The 20846-nt window shown below is 40.1% G+C and overlaps 1 protein-coding gene across 2 annotated transcripts in view; it reads left to right on the top strand.

Moving 5' to 3' along the window:
- Positions 1-716: 716 nt before the first annotated feature.
- PLPP1 (phospholipid phosphatase 1) overlaps positions 717-20846 on the top strand; it is a 119805-nt gene continuing 99675 nt past the window's right edge. The window contains exon 1 of one of the 2 annotated variants that reach the window (XM_036760863.1): positions 717-1193. In XM_036760863.1, the coding sequence (XP_036616758.1) occupies positions 1136-1193 (58 nt within the window). In that variant the 5' untranslated portion in view covers positions 717-1135. The remainder of the gene's footprint in view (positions 1194-20846) is intronic. The other variant, XM_036760853.1, reaches the window with a different exon arrangement.

The raw sequence follows: 20846 nt of genomic DNA, 5'->3' as shown, positions 1-20846 counted from the left end.
TCATTTGACGTTCACTATAATTCAGAGCTACTAGACCCAAGGGCAGGTAGCCCCACTTCACTGAGGAAAAAACTGACGCCACCGTGCCCCGGCCCCCGGCCACTCTGGGCGTCGGAGGCGTTTTCTAGCCCGGCCTGCTCGATCCCCGCCCTTCTCGTGCCGGGGTGGTGGCGGTGGTGTTTCCATGGAAACGGAGGTGGTATCCTCTCCTCCCCCTGAGCCTGCGGTCCCCACAAAGGCTCGTTCGGGCTTTTCTAGTCCTTCCAGGAACTCGTGGAACTCCCCTCCAGTTACACAAATCCGATCCCCGTCTCCGAGAGAAGGAAAGGGGTATCCCGACTCCTAGCCCGGGCCCCACCGGCCGAAACGAACAACCCAGCCCCTTTTCCTTACGACAGACGATACGTACTAGATCCAATGGGACAAGAGCTAGCGGAGGCGAGGGGAGGAGCCTGTGCTGATTAGTCCTCTCCCCTTCATCGCGCCCCCCTCCCAAGTTCTCGGTCCTCCCCTTCGCCCCAGCGTGCCGGCCGCCCAGCCCCTCCCGGGTGGCTGGAGTCCTAGTTTAAGGGCACAGGCGCCGGCCCGGGCAGCGGGAAGGAGGGAGGGACGGAGGGGACGGAGGGGACGGAGGGGACGGGGGGAGGGACGGGGGGAGGGACGGAGGGTGGGACGGAGGGGACGGAGGGGTCGGAGGGAGGGAGGGGAAAGAGGAACGGAGGGACGGAGGGAGGGACGGAGGGAGGACGGAGGAGGGACGGAGGGAGGGACGGACGAAGAAAGGGAGGGGCCGAAGCCGCCCTCCTCCTCCCCGCGGCCTCCCACCCTTAAAGTGGGAGCCCAGAAGCTGGGCCCGCCGCAGATCGCTCGGGAGGGCGGGCTGTGCATAGGCGGCGAGCTCGAGCTCCTGCGGGCGGAGCGCGGCCCGGGCCGGCGGCGGGGCTCCGGGCTCTCAAGGCGCCATTGCTTTCGTGCGGAGCGCTGGCCCTGTCCCCGAGAGGAGCGGTCATTCGGGGGTCGCCTTCAGTCTCCGGCCCCAACCCGCGAAGGCTGGTATTGGTCCGGCGCTGCCGAACGCGCCGCTTCCCGTCCCTCCTGGCCGCCCCGCAGTGCGGCCGCCCCGGGGCTCGAGACCATGTTCGACAAGACCCGCTTGCCGTTCGTGGCCCTGGACATGGTCTGCTTGTTTCTGGGTATGTATGTGCCGGCGCCAGCCCGCCTCCTCCGCCCCTGTCTGTGCTGCTCCAGCTCAGCTCAGCTTGTGCGGGCGGGCGGGATCGGGTGTGTGTGTGTGTTTCCTGGCCCTGGTGCATCCGGATGGGCGTGTGTGTGTACGTCTTAGGAAGTGTGAAGTACGAACTCCTGTGTTGGGGAGTGTGCAAATGAATTGCATGGATTTCAGGATGCGAGTGCCTATGTGTGCGTGTCTATATGCGCACGCCTTCGTGCTTCGGGATGGGCGTGTGTGTATGTGTTTTAGGATGTGTTAAGTATGAACTCGTTTTGGGGAATGCGTAAATGGATTGAATGTCTTTTAGGATGCGGATGCATGTGTGTGCTTGTCTGTGTGTGCACACATACATCGTGCATCGGGTTGGGCATGTGTGTGTTTTGGGAGGTGTTAAGTATGAACTCGTGCTGGGCAGTGTGTACATTTTGGGATGCGGGTGTGTGTGAATATGCGATGGTTCTCATGCATTGGTATGAACGTTTGTGTTGGGAAGAGTGTAAATGTATTGCATTCGTTTCAGGATGCGGGTGCATGTGTACGTGTGCGCGCGCGCGCCCTTGTGCGTTGGGATGGGAAGGTGTGTGTATGGGTAAGTGTTAAGGCTGAATGTTTGTGTTGCGGACTGTGTAAAATGTGTTGCATGCATTTTAGGATGCGGATGCGGGTGTGTATGAGTGTGGGCTCCCTCGTGCTTCGGGATGTGTGTGTCGGGAGGTGTATTAGGGAGTGTGTAAATGTATTGCATGCGTTTTATTTAGAATGCGGGTAACATGGGCATACTTGTGTGTCTGAGTAACTCCTAGCTTCTCTACCGCAGCTTCTGTATGTATGGGACCTTCGCTGCTTCTGGGCTTGTAAATACCTTCTGCCCTGGATCCCTGGCTCTGGCTCTTTCTCTGCAGTCTGTCCTCTGATCTCAGAACCTTCCTTCTACTACCTCCCTCTCCCACCCCAAGGTGGGGATGTGGCTACAACCACTTTGGCACTAATAAATCACCTTATTTTACCTCTCTCATTTCCTCTTGCACACTCTCCCTACTCCTCTCAAACAAGGCAGGATGATCAATCATTCAGAGGGCTCACCCCTTCTTTTTTTACTGGAGAAAACTGGTCACTGGCTAATCAGATGCAGTGGACAAAAACAGTGGAGAGTTACTGCTCTGGAAACTCCCAAATAACAAACAGAAGGGCCCCAAATTCATCTCATTTCTGGGAAGAATTTCCTCTTAGACATTTGTTTCTGAAAATCTAGAATTTTCTGAACTGAGTTATGTAGTCTGGCTGTAGTTTCCAGGCTCCAAGTGTGGGTGAGGGACAGAGGTGGTGGCTGGTTCCTACGTGCCCCAGACCTGCTGTCTCCTCTTTGCAGATCTGGGCATGGGGTAGCTTTCCATCTCTTCTCTGACAGCTCACAAGGAGCTGTATAAATTCTTTGGCTGGGCGTTGTGCCTTCCTGATGGAAGTGTTATATTCTCCTGGGGTTTGCCTGCTCTTCCTCTTTGTTGATCTGTCAGAGCTAAAATTAGCTGGATTGGGGATATGGAAGGTGTTGAGTAGGTGGCATAAACTTTTAAGTGTTATATGTAAGTGAGGACTTGTTAATAAATACAAAACATCTGGAGTAAAGCAGTTTTGTGAACTCTATATCTAGAAAAGGCAAACCTTCTCTTTGAGGCTTTCCGGCTCTGTATGGATGGATAGCATTCTTAAGGGATATAAAAGTAGTGCTAATGACTTAAGGTTGGAAGGAGAATTAGCTCTCCAGCTTGGACTCAAGAAGATAGGTTGTGAAGCATTCCTTGTCACCAGATGCATTCCTGGCCCCTCATTGAGCAAGACACTTAAAATGGAATATTTTGACCCTGCAAAGCAATGTAGGGAAGTGAGAAAGATAATTAAGATGTGGTCCATGACTTCATAGAGTTTATAATTAAAATCTAAGGATTTGCTATGTGAGATTTCAGATGCAGGATGTTAAACAGTTCTCAAAAACATAAAATTGTGTTGAAGATGGCTTTCACTTCATCAGTTTGTAAGCATAGGATGATTGAGCATGTTTTAGAAAAATAACATTTTTCCATTTAGAAGATGGGCTACTTCCTTGGTTTTGCATGCCATTGTTTCCAAAATTATTTATATGTACCATTTAAAGTAATTTGGAATATTTCTGAGGAAAGGGCAAGTAAATGAACCTCGATCTTACTAGCACAGTGTTTCCTTTACTGTAATTAGGAACATTACTGTAACTGGGAAGTCAAGAAGTACTCCAGTTAGAATGTGCATGGGTAGAATTAAATCTACATTATTTAAAGTAATGAAAGAGAACAGTAAACTCTAATCCTGAAATCATCTGTGTCAATTTCAGAATGCATTGTATGGCGTCTTGCTGTGGTTAATATTAAAATTGTTTCGCATTCCCAGAGAACAAACCAGCCGGTAGCTGGAGACTAGAACCCCAGAATCATTTTGGTTAGAAGACCAAAGGTGTCTTGGGATTAAAAACTGCCCTATGTAGTACACAAAGGCATAGTAGAAAATTGTATTTAAAAAACAAGACAGAACAAAAAACCAACCTCCCAGTCTTTAAGTACAGGATGATTTCTGAATTGTTTCTAATGATGATATAACTTTTCCTCTAGCTCTTTTAAATGACTAACAAAAGTCACACAGTATTTGTTCTAATGTGAATCTGTGTTCTCTGAATCTGGAGGGTTAGGATCGTGACTTTGCATATCGCTCATGGCATTGCTTTTCATATAGTAGGCACTAAAAAATCTCTTAGATTCAATTGAATATAGTACTCTTCTCCTAGAATTTTACTGGAGGGCTAAGCTTGTTGAAAGAAGTATATTAACTGCTACATAGTGGGATTTCCTATGGCGGTCCTGTTGAGGTTAACTTGCTACCCTCTGGGACCCGATAGGTACGTGGGAGACAATGGTAAATTTTAAGATGGTTGTGTTGAATTCCTTATTCCATGAAAATATGGCTTTTGGCTTTTTTCTTCCTTCCTACTCATTAGTTGATGTGTGATTGTGTACAATGCCATATAAACATTGCAGAACCTCCAGTCTCTGAAACTGTGTACTAGAAAATCAGCCTGTCAGAAAGTAAGGGTGAGCAATTTGCTCATCCTGAATAAAAGGCTTGATGTATATCTGATGTTTAAATTGTGCACTATTTAACATTTAATAGCATTTTATCTGAAGGAGCAACATTGAATAATTTCAAATTCTTTCAAGTCTGCTCTGTCACCGGTAAACGAGCTTTTAAAAAATTATCCCAAATGGAATAGGAAAGTAGTGGAGAAGCATCTTTCTCTGACAGAACGATACCTCTTATTGTAGGTTGAGACAGTGGGGATCCAAAATAGGGATACCTATTCAGGAACCTGTTGTCTCAGAGCACAAATAGGAGTATAGCCTTTTTTTTTCTTTTTTCAGTAGGGGTGCTTATTGATGAATAGCAGTCCGGAAAACAAAAATTTCCTTTACATGCGCTTTTGATCTTATATGTTGTGGTTACCCATTAGCATGACTTAGGATCAGGCCAGGAAAAAGTCTCTTAGGTTTTCCATGATCTTGCACTAGTGTTAGAACTCTAGAATATGGGAGTATTTGAGTATCTTTGGTTCATATTTTGAATATACTATAGACTTGGATCTGGAAGGGTACCTTAGATGTGACTTAGTCCAGAACCCTCATTGAAGAAATTGAGGCACAGAGTTTAAGTGACTTGCCCAAAGTAACATGGGTAGTAAATGGCAGAGCTCTAATTGGGATTGTGTGACCCTAAACTCTAAAATATCACTTAATTTAAATGTACTCTCACCTCTTATACATGAGGAAACTGAGGCCTAGGGCCGTTGACCCTTTTATAAGATCACCCAGGTAGTTTAAAAAAAGAATTTTTTTTTTAAATTATGGGGAGAGATGCTAATTATCATTTCGAAACTTTTCTCTAACTGGGAAAGTTTTAATGCAGTTTCTCAAAGACAGTGGGTCACTCAGTAGTTTTAAGGAATAGATAGATTGAAAATCTAACCCAGAGCCCTAGGCCTTGCCAATCTGGGGTGGCTTCCTGGGCCACCAGACAGCATCTTTCTGAAGCAAGTTCAGGGATTTTTGCCTTCTACTCTAGTATTTTCAACATTTCACTAGTCTCTTTAAATATTCCTCATCTCTAATCCTCCAACCTAAGGTCAGAGCCTCTGAGTACATTTCTGGACATTGAGCTTGCTGGTCTCCTCATTTCAGAGATCTGTTGTATTCAGTCTATATACTTTAATCTCCTTTTTTCTGTGTCTTCTGCCAGAGCTATTGTTGTCAGACTTCTCATTTTGGTGTCTGTTCCCTCTTTCCTTTGTGCCCCACACTGCAGATCATAAAAGTGTCCCTTGGAGTTTATTTGCAAGGAAAAATATATATGGTCCTAGTCACAAGTTTTGTTTTCATTAATCTGAACCTGTAATTTTTTTTGATGTGGGGAACCTCCTACTGAAGAAACTCTACCAATACAGTTTTTGGCAACTGTTCTGCAACTTAGTATCTTTGTTGCCTGAGGCATTGAGATGTTTCGTGATTTGTGCAGGGTCAAGCAGCTATTTTGTGTCAGTATGACAGGAAACAGTTATTAAGCACCTACTCTTTGTTAGACCTTGTGTGAAGTTCCAGGGATATGAAGAAAGGCAAAAGATGATCCCTGCTCCCAAGGAGCTCACAGTCTATTGGGGGAGATAACATGCAAAGAAACAACTGTTACACACAAGCTTCATATAGGATAAATTGGAGAGAGTGAACAAAAGGTAGGTACTAGAATTCTGGGGGATGGTGAAGGTAGGGTATTACTTAAGAATTGAGGAAAAGCCAAGGAGTCCAGGAGGCAGAGATGAAGGTGTCTTTGGATTGATACATACTGTAGGGTGGGTGCAAAGTGTAAGGAGACTATAAGGGGAGGGGGTATAAGGTATTTCTTTTGGCTTGGTCTGGTGAAGAAACAAAAAGAACAACCAGGTAGTGAATGAGGGCTTGTGATCTATGATTTTGATTTTAAGTTGACTCAAAAGCATCTAACCTTGCTCTATAGCCTTAAGGCTCACCAGCTCCAGGGAGAGAAGACAGCTGAGTCATGGTGGCCCAGCTTGAGCTGTTTGTAGTGGTGTTCAATGCTGGCAATTGTGTTTTAAGATGATGAAGGAAATTTCATTCTGTAAACTTAACAGTATGCCAAATGAGATCATATATAAAGCACTTTATAAACCAGAAAACGCTGTATCTGCTGCTGTTATTACTGGCTTAGATGGTCTGTGTATTGATAGGTTAGATTGACTTGGGTAGTTCTATATTATTTAAAGGGACCTATTTTAAACTGAGGGCCAGAATACTTGGTTGCTAGCAATCTTATATTGTATTTCAGTTGCAGGACATTGGAATGCTGAGAAAAATGCCTACTTTTAAGCTCTTTCAAGTAGGAAGACACAATTTTGCTTCCAGAGGCTCTGATGTGCACTCTTTCTACTTAATGGCTTTAGTGTGAGTTTTGTACTTGCATAAAAGCATATGGAAATTAGGGAAATTTAGGTCTATAGTAAACATTTTAAGCTGAGGGAATCGAAGTACAGTTTGTTTAAATGACTTGCTCACAGTCATGCAGTTAGTATGGTAAAACTGGGATTCAGATCCAGATCTCAGACTGCAGATGCTTCTGGGCTTCTTCCATTACAGCGTGCTGTGTCTACAGCTGGGAATGAATTGACTTACTAGGGGGAGGAGCTGGCTTGAATCCCAGATCTGCCACTGTAACCTTGGGCAAGTTGGGTCCTCTCTCTGGGTCTGTTGAGGGGATGGAGTAGACGACCTCTATACTTCCTAGATCCTTCTGATCTATCAAAGTAAACTCTTTCTAAGCTATGGACAAGTGTGGTAGAAAAAATCTGGATTTAGAGTCAGAGACCACAAGGTATATGACTGTGGGCAAGTCATTTTTAACTTTTTCAGACTGTTTCTAGAGCTTAACAGTGCCTGGAACACAATAGGTACTTAATAAATATATTGATTGATTGCTTCCTCATTCTTTCTTCTCTACTAAAAATATTTATTTTGGATATTCTTTTAAAAAACTTTTGGGGATAGTTCCTAATTGCTCTCCAGAATGGTTGGATCAGTTCATGGTTCCACTAATAGTTGATCAGTGTACCCATTTTCCCACTTCTCTCCAGTATTTGTTAGTCTGATAGATAGTGGTATAAGGTGTCTCCTAACTCTCAAGCTTGTAACTCTTCAGTCTTCTCATTTGGAAAATGATTTCACATTAGTATACAACTATCTCACTTTATCTACAAGTTAAGTATTTTTTGCAATTGCATTATACCTGCCAAATATACTTACTCAGTATAGGTTTCCTCATAATGTTGAGACAGATTTGTTAGATGGTGTATCTAGATTGTATCTACATTAGTGGAAGGAATTTCCACAATGAGAGTTCCCCACTCTAAAATAACCAGTCTGGACAAAAAACCAAAAACAAAACAAAACAACCAAAAAAAAAAACCTAAATAGAAGTACCAACTAGTCATGGGGAAAAGTTTCTGATATGTTGTTTGGCTTATGTCCTTGACCCTGTTGTCGTTCAACACTTTTATCAATGACTTGAATGAAGTCAGTAGAAAACATGCTTATCAAATTTGTAGATGACATAAAACTGGGAGTAATAGCTAGTACATTGTACAAAGAACCAAGACACAAGAAGATATTTACAGGCTTGAGCAGCAGGCTGAAATTAACAAGTTAACTTTAGTAGCGTCTAGCATTTAGGTTTAAAATTAAGTGTGTAGGTTAAGGATGGGATAGTGCCAGCCTAATATTAAAATCTCTAAGCTCTTTTTCATTAACTGCTAATGCTGTGTAAAAACATCACCAGGATGTGCGGATACGAACAATGCTAATTTGAGCCTAGGCTGAATGAATGGAGAATCATGTCTAGAGCAAGGAAAATAAGTACTCTGCACTAGTCAGACTACCTCTTTCCCACCCATCTAATCTGTTGATTTCACCTTTCTAAGATCTCTTGCATATGTTCCCTCACTCATCTGTCTCTGCCCATGCTGGTGTAGGACCTCATCACATCACCCCTGGACTATTGCTTAGCTTGCTGGTTGGCCTCCCTTCCACAAGTCTCCAAATTCTAGGCCATCCTCCACTCAACTGTTAACATAATCTTCCTGAAGTGTGAGTCTGGCCATGCAACCCTATGCCCCCACCCTCACCTCCCCATAAACTCTTGGCTCTGTCACCTCCAGGATCAAGTATAAAATCTTTGTTTGGCATTCAAACCTCTTTATAACCTGTCTCTCCCCCTTTCCAGTCTTCTTATGCCTTATACCTCCCTCCATACTCCCTTATCCAGGTACACAGGTCTTCTTGCTATCCCTGAATGACATTCCATCTCCCCACTAAGGACATTTTCTCTGGCCATCTCTTGTTCCTGGAATGCTTTCCCTTCTCATTTCTGCCTTCTGGCTTCCTCTAAGCTCTAGCTAAAATCACACTTTCTATAGGAAGTCTTTCCTGACACCTTAATTTTATGTTTATGAATTATCCTATATATAGCTTGTGTGTACGTTTTCTCCTGATTAGACTATGAGCTCTTTGAGAACAGGGTTTGTCTTTTGCCTTTCTTTGTATCACCTGTGCTTAATATAATACATGGAACATAGTCGATGGCTTTATAAATGCTTATTGACTGACGGCAAACAAGTGTCCTAAGACTAGTGACCAGAATGTTGAAAAATTTGGAATCACTGTCATTTGAAGAATGGATGAAGGAATTGTAGTAGTTGGTTAGCCTGGAAGAGAACATATTTAAGGGAGGATAAGTATCTTCAAATAGTTAAAGGGATCTTATCTCAAGAAGGATTAGACTCATTCTTTTTGGCCCTGGAGGGCAGAGCAGAACAGAGGGCATAAGTTACAAGGATGCAGAATTCATCTCCCTTTCAGGAAGAATTTGTTTCAAAACTAGAATGGGTTACTTTGAGTCATTGAGCTTTGCTCTTAGTAGAAATGTTTAAGCAGAGTAGTGTCTGCCTCTTGTCAGGGATGTCAGAGGGAAGGAAGTGTGATATATTGGGTGGGAAAGTGGCCGAGGTGATTTTTTAAAATGTAAGTTAATTTATTTTTTGTTATCTTTTAAGTTCCAAACTGCACACTAGAGAAGGCCACCATTTGACACATATTTGTACATATTGTATATAAAACCATACTGTGGATGCTTCTATTTATCAGTTTCTTTCTCTGGAGATGGATAGCATCTTCCTTTGTATAAGTCCTTTGTAGATGATTTGAGTATTTACAACACTCAGAGTAACTCGGTCACAATTATTCTTAGAACAGTATTGTTGTTACCGTGTACAGTGTTCTCTTGGTTCTGTTCTCACTTCACTTTTCATTATTTCATGCAAGTCTTTCCATGTTTTTTTTTTTTAAATCAATCAGATCATCATTTCTTACAGCACAGTAATATTCCATCACAATCATGTCACAGCTTGTTTAGCCATTCCCTAATTGATGGGCATCTCCTCAATTTCCAGATCTTTGCCACCACAAAGAGGTGCCATAACTATTTTAGAACATACAGGTTCTTTTCCCTTTTTCCCTGATCACCTTGGGAAACAGACCTAAAAGTGGTATTGCTGGGTCAAAGGGTACATACAGTTTAACAACTGGGGATAATTCCAGATTGCTTTCTAAAATGGTTGGTTCAGTTCAGTTCCCAGTTTTTCCACATCCCCTCCAACATTTTTCTTTTTCCTTTTTTATCATTTTAGCCAATCTGATAGGTGTGAGATGATCTCTCAGAGTTCTTTTAATGTGCGTTTGTCTAATCAGTAATGATTTAGAGCATTTTTTCATATGACTGTATATAGTTTTGATTTCTCCATCAAAAACTGCCTGTTCATAACCCTGGACTATTTATAATTTGGGGAATGACTCATAGTTTTATTAATTTGACAAAGTACTCCATATAGTTGAGATGAGACCTTTGAGAACCTGTCTATAAATCTCCCCTCTCCCCCCCAGTTTTCTGCTTTCCTTCCAATTTTTCCTACATTGGTTTTAATTTGTACAAAAATCTTTTCAATTTAATGTAATCAAAACTATCCATCTTACATCTTCCAATGGTCTCTGTCTCTTGTTTATTCATAAATTCTACTCCTATCCGTAAGTCTGATAGGTAATGTGTTCCATAGAGGTGGTGTGTTTTCAAGAGATCATGGTTTTAGAGCTAGAAGTTAGCTTAAAGATTAGAATTAGTTCCTCTGACTTAATCTTTTTCTTGGACCAACTGGGTGAATAGGAATGGCAAGTATTTATGGTTTACAGAAGAAAGTTGAGGCTCAGAGAGGTTAAATGAACTTGAAGATCATAGAGCTAATTAGTGGCAGAGCTGGGAATAAATGGAATAGTCTTTGGATTCCTAGTCTAGTATTTTTCCATTATATCATTCTTCCTTCTAACAATAATAGCCGACACTTCTGGGTTTATAGAGCACCCTGCAGACATTATCTCATATGAGTCTCAACCATATCTGAGGCTCAGAGTTAGGTGAAGTTACTTGCCTAGAGTTACACAGTTGGTAAATAATTTGAGGTTTGATTTGAACTCAGGGCTCTTCCATCTCTACTTACACTCTCCAGTATACCAAGCCACCCATGATAGGATCTTTCCACTACTGAGAGTTAGCTAGGGCAGATCCATTTGTTAACTCACTTCTATAACTGAATTACTGTGTAAGGAGCTGAGTATAGAGTTTGGGTCCTAGTACTATATAACCCACTTTTACCTCAGGCTGGGCTGTTTTTATTTTTTCATCTGTTCCTATAAACAGAGTTATTAGCTTCTCAGCTGTCAAAGTGAATCTCCCTCCTTCCTGTCCAAATTAATGCTATGCTAGAAGAGCTCACAGTGGTGATGTAATATTTTTTTTTTTTTCAACTTAATCAGTGTGGACAATCAAATGAGCCCTCTTGAGCTGGCTTTTGGGCTACTGAGCTCTAGCTGTGGATTTGTTTTCTTCCTTTGTAAATACCTTTTTTTGCATGTGTAAATGAGAGGGAAGGGAGCTTTCTTGAGAGGACCTGTTGTGAGGCAGGTGAACTTTTCCTTAAATATGTACATTTTCATCAACAATCTCTGGAGCCAAAATCTGAAGCTTGAAAAGAGAAAGTCTCTTTTAAAATTTGGCTCTAACTTTGTTTCATACAGTTGAGCTTTTACTAGGTTTTCCTTGCCAGAATAGACCATGGAAACTTTTCAGAGACCTGTATTTTTTACCCTCTGTGAATTTTAAGAAATATAAACACTCCTTTTCTGGAATTATGTGTCCTGTCATGAATAATAGCTCACATTTATACACTTAAGAATCATTATTAAATCTCTTTCCTTTTTCGTCACCTTTGGCAGTAAGGTTCTCACATTTATTATCTTTTAGACAATTTAGGATATAGTCATGTAATACTTAGATGAGAAGTAGGAGTTGTTTTACATTTATCCTTTTATTAAAGAGAGAAAAGGTGACAGCTGAAGTCAGTAAGTCCCAGATTTTACTTTACCAGAATTATGAGCCAGTGGTCACAGTGTCTACATGTGGCTTCAACTCTTACTGAAATGAACTTGCAACATTGTTGTTGTTGGCTTCCTACTGTAATTTAGGTGGCAGGATTGGACAACTGGAGAGGAAAATTTACAATCAGGTTCAGTACTGCAGCAGCATATGCCATAATTAGGGACTTATATAGACTCTCACTATAGTATTCTATTTGTGTCTCCCTCTCACCCTCTCAAAAGAGCTTCTAATCTGAAGGGTTCTGGGGGGTGCTAATTACAAGGACTCTTTTATTTTCCTTTTTGTTTTTGTTGTTAGGGGAAGGGTGAGAGAGAGGCAGAGGCAGGGGAAGGGGGAATAAAATGTGGAAAGGGAGCATCTTGACTTGCTCTCTTCAGATCTAAACTTACTTTATAAAGCTTAATTATTTAAACTATTTGAAAGGATACTCTGGTATGGTGAATAATACCTGAATTTTGGAGTAGGAATAAACACTGACAGATGTTCAAGTTTTAAAATGTACACATGTTTAACACTCTTTGAGGCTACAAATTTAGCTAGCATTGTAATGGTCTTAACTATAAACTATAGAATTTATCTTCAAATGAGGGTAATTTGATTCATATCATAGTCCATTTTGCAGAGTATGTACTTAAAATATTTGTTGTACGTTGAATTGAAATATATCAGCTTGGATCTGTCGTGGTATCCATTTCAAGGCATGTAAAAATAGTTACCTTATTCAGTACTGACAGTAATGAATTTTAATCAAGAAAATTGGTTATGTTGCCTAGACAGTTCTTTATTTTCCTTAAAGCTTGTTACTGGGTTAGTGTTAGAAAAAGGGAATGTTAAAGAATAATTTTTGGTTGACATTTAGGTACACAGGTATGCACTGATAATAAATAGGCAACATAAATTGACCTGATAATAGTTGCTAAGATTTCCAAAGTATGTAACTTTTTTTTTTCATTTGGTAATCACTGCAGACCTGTGAGGTAAGTGCTGTTATTATCTTCATTTTACAAATGAGGAAAAGGGGCTAAGAGAGGTTGAGAGATTTGCCCATGATCACAGAGGTAAGGGTCAGAGGCTAAATTCAGATGTCTTTCCTGGCTCCAAATTCAGAGCTCTTTCTTCTTCGGACTGCTCTGTTCCTTTGCTCATCTCCAAAGGTGCTTAGTTTCTCAATATCAAGATTATTTAGACCAGAAAATAAAAGTAGACAATCTTCTCTCTGTCTACCATACTATTGTAGCTTATTATAAAGAATGGAAAAGAGGCGTTATTGGCTTAGTTTGCCTGATTTCAGGGCTTTTAAAACTGTATTACAAGAAAACTTTTAAGTATAGACATAAAATATATATTTTATGAATGTATATGTCATGTAATATAGATTGTATTGTACCCTTTGACAAGGTGACATGTTAAAATTAGGACTTTAGTACATCTACTTACAATGGACCCAGGGTCTTATACAAAAAAATTCTTCCAACTGAATTGTTAAAGACAGTCTTTTAGTCTATGGGTTGTTTTTCTTTGTACTGGTACTTATGAAACATAAGAAAAAGCCACAAAGGAGGAAGGGCCCTGGTACTTTGGGGAAATCTTTTTCTCTAGACAATATGGCTAGTGTAAATTAAACTTTGCAGTTAGATATAGGCTCCCATCCTGGCTGTTCCACTTCACTCAACTTGCGAACCAGTATAAGTTAGTTAACTTGTTTAGGCCTCAGTTTTCTCATCTTAAAGGTGAATAGGTTGGATTGACCTCTGAGGTCACTTGGTGCTCTCAATTTATGATGTGGACAAGGCTAGATGGGTTGTGACCCATGTCCATGATAAAATTATCAATCCATTGAAGAATTAGTAGTGCAGATGGAAAGCTGGCAGAAATAGAATCCATTAGAAAGCATTTATAAGATGGTTGGTATTTAGAAGTTGTCTAAGTAAAACAAGTATAAGCATCTTGGGAAGAATCTGCAAGTAATTTTTTGATGGACACTACTGATTTATCCTTATGTACAAATAATACTAAGTTTTGAAATATCTAAATTACTTTGTGGTGAGGCAGCTGGGTCCGGTGGAAAGAGTTCTGGCTCTGGAGTCAAGGCTGGGGCTAAAAGTTTCACTTTGAGGCTTATTCTGCCTTACCTTTGAGCAGCACACTTAATGCCCATGGCTTCAGTTCTCTTTTCTGAAAAAATGAGGGGGTTCAACCAGATGGCCCCTGAAGTCCCTTTCCAGAGCTCTATGACTGTAATCAAGGTATTCAGGTAGGTTAGTTAGAGATATATATATATATATATATATATAAAATATATATATATATATATAAAATATATATATATATATATAAAATATATATATATATATATAAAATATATATATATATATATTTTTTTTGGTGTGATCTGTCACCTGTGATTTATCTTGGTTGGGGGAATCCCTAAGGAAATTACAGGTATAGATCAGCACCAAGTTGCATGAGGGTCACTTAGTTTTGCTCTGAGCCTTATGGGTCAGAGGTGGGTTTTAATTCAGGGCCTCCTGACACTAGCTCCCTATACCCACAACACACATCTGTATCAGAGTATTTTTTTAAAAGGACAATGATATCCCTTTTAAAGTTTGTATGTGCCAATATAACTATGGGAATTTTATCTTAAAATATTTTTTGTTCATTTTGTTTCTTGTCTACATGCTCATTTGCAACCAAATTGAGACTGGTCCACAAATGGAAGAAAGAGTTTAATAGAAAGAAGGAAGGAAAATGGTTGAGGCAGCTAGGTGGTGCAGTGAATAGAGTGCTGGTCCTGGAGTCAGAAGGACCTGAGTTCAAATGTGGCTTCAGACACTTACTTAGCTGTGTGATCCTGGACATGTCACTTAACCTTGTTTGCCTCATTTTCCTCATCTGTAAAATGAGCTGGAGATGGAAAACCACTCCAGTATATTTACTAAAAAAACACCAAATGGGGTCATGAAGAGTCAGACATGACTGACAACAAGAAAGTAGAACAAGAGTAATATACTTTCCTATAAAATCAGGTCATCTGATGCAAACTGACTTCTCCAGTTGTCTTGACTTCAGCAATTGTGACATTGCTATTTTGAAGTTTGGAAAAGGAGTAGAGTTGGAAATCTTTACCTATGGGTAATATTTACTGTGGAAGCTTGTATCTGGTTGAAGGAAGACATAGTATTTACTTTGCCTAACTCAGGAGTTCTCTGAGGTCTCATATAATAAGGTGTGATGGACTTGTATTCTCCAATGCTTTTTGGTTTTGCCTGAGGTTGTTACAAATCTTGCTTCTTGATATGACAAAACTCTTATGGAATCTTCCCTTTGAGCCGTACAGGGTGAGTTTGAAGAACTTGTGCTTGTCCATGGTGTAAGGTGATTTCATGTCATGCTTTATAGAGTTCAGGGTCATTCTTGGTAAGCTGTTTTTAGAAGATGATACTGTCAGATGTATTTAGTCTGCAATTGTCACTGCTTGGAAACAGTGTATAATTCCTGACCCTTTTGGAAGGGGTGTGATATCCAGTAAAAATGAATAGTCAATTTTAAAATGGTTACATCTGCTTCCTTTTTTTTGGCGGGGGGGGGGGGGGGTGACATTTGCTTTAGTTAGGCCAAGATTGTCACATGAGATGCTTGACTGCCAAAGGGTGATGAATGCTGTGGCAGTTTCTTGTTTCTGATTTTAAATATATGCCAAATTTTTTTTTCTAACCTTTTTCTCAGCATTCACCTTGAACTGTTTTAAACTGTTTTATTTTGCAGACGTCAAAGTCTTCTTGTTCTCGACTAGAATGAACCTTACTACCTAGGTGGAAAATATCACCGATACCAGCTGAGGAACCGTGGCATTAGATAGTAACTGGTCAGGCTGTGGTGTATGTGCCAACTACCAGTTCACATTTTGATAATAATTCCTAGTACTATTCATTTTGTCTTTTAAAATTCCCCCAAGTGGCTCTGTACTGAGGCCTGTTTGACTGTTGCAGGGGTGGGGGGAATGGGCGGGAGTGGGGAGGTGTAGAATAGTAGTCACTGGTTATGAGAGTGTTATAGGTCCTGGTAGTTTTTTCTATTATATACAACATTGTAATACCTTATTTATTCAATTAACACGTAAAACTACGTAAAGAAAACTTTTATTTAAAGAGGCTCTTGTATCATAGGTGGGGCAGCAGCTGGAATGGATCTGCCAAGATAGGTGAGCATTAGAGAGCTTGAAAGTACTATTAAGAGGGAGAATTCTCTTTCCTTCCTTCCTTCCTTCCTTCCTTCCTTCCTTCCTTCCTTCCTTCCTTTCTTTTCTTGCTTTTTTCTTTTTATTCATTTATTTTTTCTTTTCTTTTATTACTTACTTCCTTCCTTCCTTCCTTCCTTCCTTCCTTCCTTTCTTTCCTTCCTTAAAAAGAATGCTATTTGCTTTTGTAAAGCATTTGATCAAGAAATCTGACTTTGAGGTCTGATTTTTCAGAATAAAGCAATACGAGTTTTCAGGAATGCAGTGAAAAGAGATTTGGTGATTATATAATACAGAAATATTTATTTTTTCAGAGCTCAAAAGGTACCATTTTTAAAAAAGATTTATAGCATTCATATAGCATCATAGATTTAGAGCTTGAAGGGACCAAAGACAAAAGTCTTTGCTTTCAACTCCCTTATTTTACAAATGAAGAAACTGAAACTAAGGTCCTTTAAGGGACTAGATGCAGGGTCATTGTATTTGACATATGGGATCTGAATCAGGTCTTCCTGATTCTCAAGTCCGGTGCCTATAGTACTCAGTAAAGATACTTGGAGTGTGTTAAGAGCAACGCTGGCAGAAGCAGACCTGTGGTAATTTGTTTGTGCACATCTCTTGCTCAGCAAGAGGTTATGTGGTAGAGATCTTGAATGTTAATTCAATTTTGAACCCCATGTGAGCCCTGCAACTATTGATATGAAGTTTGGATCAGTAGAGAGACTACATTTATTTTCCAATAATTTACAATAATTACGATTCACAATGTGTGTGCATGTTCCAATTCCAATAGCGCTTTTCAAGAACATCATAACCATACCCCGCCCTGCCCCCTTTTTGACAAATGAGGAAATTAAGGCTTGGAAATCTTGTGTCTTGATTTGATCAGGTTTGTTTGAGGAAACTTAATTTATTCAGGTAACTCTGTAATGTGGTTAGAAGGAAACCTTTTCCAGATGGTTTGGATAAACCCTTTTGTGAGCATGCCACTAAACCGTCCTTGGCACTGCAGGCAAATATAATTCCCCCCGTTTCTCGTTCTACTTCCTAATGAGCCTCCCTTTGTGACAACCTAGTGTGGCCCTGGCCACTGTTAGAAGAGGGTTGGAATTGGAACTAGAATTTGAACCTTGCTTGTCTGGTGTTTATCTTTCAGATCTCTTTGGGGAATGTTTTCATTAATTCTATCCTGTCTTTGTCGGCAACCAGACACCACAGATCTTCTTTCTGGGCTGCTTCATGGGCACTGTTCCCACAGGTGGTGGTAGGGTAAATTGGAGTAAATTTACAGTAAATTGGAGATGTTTGTGGTTGGATGGAGAGATAGTAAGGAGCTAGAAATAAAGAGTAAACAAAGAGGGTTGGAATTTGTGTCTGGGTGGAGAGAATAGGAATGGGATGGTTTGATGAGGATAACTTTAAGGCTTAGCTGAAGCTATCCTTTTTTATATCTACTTGCTTTGGTACTTTTCTAAAAACATACATTTATTATAAATGTGAACTGAGTCAAGAGAAAATGAAAAACATGGTTAAAAAGTTGACATCACTTTTTATCATATTTTACTTAGATAGTAAAAAAGTCACCAATAGGAATACATCCTGTCCAGGAAGTTCAAGAAATAGCAAGGGTACCTGTAACAGATGTTTTGGCCTTACTTTCTTAGAGGGAATGGTGGGATGGGGAAGAAGGGAGGATAGTTAGTAAAATGCCTTTCTCTTACTGATTTGAATACCTGTGCAAGTTTTTCTATCTGACCCAGTGACCCAGTTGAGAAAAGTTTCCTAAACTATGATGCTATCAAAACTTGTTAAGCAGATTATGGATAATAATGAACTTTCGTGTTGGGGATAATGCCCAACTTTATATCATAATGTGAGATTCGGGAGGCTTCCATTGTAGGCAGCCTAATTATTAACTGAGTTGGGTGACAGATGAGTAATTTCTTTTCACATAGAACTATTACAAGTTAGGTTTCCTCAGTGAGTGATAGACATTTTCTTTGTATATAAGATGGCTCCCCAGTGCTTAGCAAACAAAGTACAAAATCATGATATTGACATTTAAGACTCATTGCAGTATGGTTTAAACCTACCAGTTGTCTAGCCTGTGCTATTACTGGTACTACTCCCCTTCATACATTCTACATTTTCGACAAAATAGAATTATTTTATGTACATATTTGTTTTGGACTCTTCTGAACCCCCTACCCACGTGACTGACAGTCCTCTGTCTGTTGAAGTCTCTCCTTTCCTACAAGACTCACCTCAAATATCACCTCTTCCTTGAAGACCTCAGGTGAGAGGAATTTTTTCATAGCCTTTGGATCGCATTTAGAGTGGAAAGATCGTCTGGTCCAATATCCTTGTTTTACAGATGATGAAACGTTGGCAAGAGAGGTTAGGGGCATCTAGGTGGCACAGTGAGTAGAGCACCTGCCCTGGAGTCAGGAGGAACTAAGTTCAAATGCAGCCTCAGACACTTGACATTTACTAGCTGTGTGACCTTGGGCAAGTCACAATTGCCCTGCCTTCCCCATTCAAAAAAAAAAAGGAAAAAAAAAAGAGAGGTTAAGTAACTTGCCCCAGGTCATGTAAGCAGTAAATTACAGAGAAGCAGGAACTCTCATTTCTTTACATTTATTTACGTTTACCTAGTTTGTGTTGTTTCCCCTTGTTGGATTTTAAGCTTTTTGAGAGCCTCTATCTTATCTGTCTTTGTATGTATGTCAGGCAGAACAGATGGAGGAAGCAAGACTGCACTGTATGGGCAAAAGCCCTGTAAAACCTAGTTGGTGAAAGTAGAACTACTTTGAGATTAATAGCAGTAAAAAGGACATTTCTGGGAAGTTGGACATATGCAGTAGTTTCCCAGAAAGTGATTATGTGGTCCAGACTTTATTAATTCAGTGGGATAAACACAAGAAACACATTTGTAGTAATTCAGACTTTTGAAAGTGAGGAACTTAATACAAAAAGTTTAGATCAGTAAAGAAATTGGATTTATTTTGGAGAATTTACTTGGCATATTTTTTGTATTTATATTTGTGCATCTGCTTTTTATTCCCAAGGAGAATGAATGTAAATTCCTTGGTATCAGGTCTAAGGCATAGTGCCTCGGCTATAGTAGATGCTTAATAAGTGCTGGTTGCATTGAGTTGATTATGAATATGTGTCTGTACAATAGCCTTGTGTGGGGATTTATGGGCCATTCCAAAGGGTTATAAAGCACTATTTGGTAACTCAGGCATAGGCTGGAAAATTACACAGAACAAGTTAAAAGGCTGTGGTGCCCCATTTTATTCTTGAAGCAAGTTGTGATTTAATAACAATAGTAATAGTTATGTGTCTTTTGTATTGAAAAATGCTTGGTGTAAGGTTCTGTGTCAGACACTGAGGATCCCAGAGAAAGAAAAGAAATGAGAAACCCCTACCTTCAAGGAGCTATAGGTGAAGCTTATGGGACTTTGGAGAGTAAAAAAAGGAATGCAATTTTGGCCCAAAACCCAAGACCAGAGGTGGACACTAGCACAGTTAAGAAGAAAGTCATCAGATGGATCTCAGGAAAGGGTAGGACTGGAAGTAACTGAAGTGTGCTATATAGTCAAACATAGAGGATGTAGAATTGAAAGATGCTTTTTTGGATATACATACTACCAGTATGCAACAGATTCATAGAAAGGGAAGCGACCCAAGTCAAAAATGAGAGGGATCTGTCTATGAGAAAAGTAGAGGCGATGACATGTCAAATGAAAGATACCACTTTTTCTAATCGCATGGGAGTGAGGGCCAAAATTAGATTTTTAGAAGCTAGGCTATTTAGGAAAGGTTTTATACTTAATAGGTTCCTGATAAGTATTCTGTAAAGAAGCAAAAAATAAATAGGGCTGTAACAAGGGAGGCAAAAAAGAGAAAAGCCATGAGGAATTTGGAGGTTATTAGAAAATGTAATTGATTAAGCTGGTTTTGGTCTGAATTTCCCTTATGGGAGCCGGTCGTATTATATCTGAACATGGCTAACTACTTAAAGGTAACTAAAGGTGTCTACTAGTATGAAGGCAGGCTAGAATATTGAATGTAAGACTGTTTCTGTGTTCTTTTTAAGGGAAGAAAATTGGGGAGCAAATTTTATTCTGGGTGGGGGCAACTCTTGTAGGGAATGGGTCTCCAAAGAAAGAAAATTCTCAAATAGGGTCAACCTATTAAAAGGATTTAATAAAGATAATGATGAAGAGGAAAATAAAGGTTTATGATCTAATAAAGAAAACCAGGTCAGTTATATGTAAATAAACCCCAAGACTATCTAGCCTGTAAACAGAACTGTTTTTCTAGTTACCTAGGCTAGAGATTCCTCCTAACTCTTCTTTCTTTTCCCTCTTAGACATTTGCCTCTTTCCCCCACATACAGTCATATAATTTTTTGTCAAGTCTGTAGACCTTGATATTTTTGTATCTGCCCATCTCTTTTTCATTCTCGCAGTTGGTGGCCTTGTTTAGGCCTTCATTGGCCTGTATCAGTTTCCAACTTTTTGAGTGTGAAAACCATTTTTTAAGGTCAAATTTCATTTTAGACATTGCATTATTAGCATCTGCTGCTATTAAACAATTACATTGGATTCCTTAATGCTTTTAAATGCGTTTGTGCTGTGTTAATCACAATTAGCATCCTGTATATAAAGTGCATTTCAGTTGTTTGGCACTTGATCCCCACTTCAGGGTGAAGGTATTTTTGGTAATAATGTGAATACAGCTTAA

The sequence above is a fragment of the Trichosurus vulpecula genome, chromosome 1 (assembly GCF_011100635.1).
Source record: "Trichosurus vulpecula isolate mTriVul1 chromosome 1, mTriVul1.pri, whole genome shotgun sequence".
Lineage (NCBI taxonomy): Eukaryota > Metazoa > Chordata > Mammalia > Diprotodontia > Phalangeridae > Trichosurus > Trichosurus vulpecula.
This window is presented reverse-complemented; position numbering and strand designations above follow the sequence as displayed.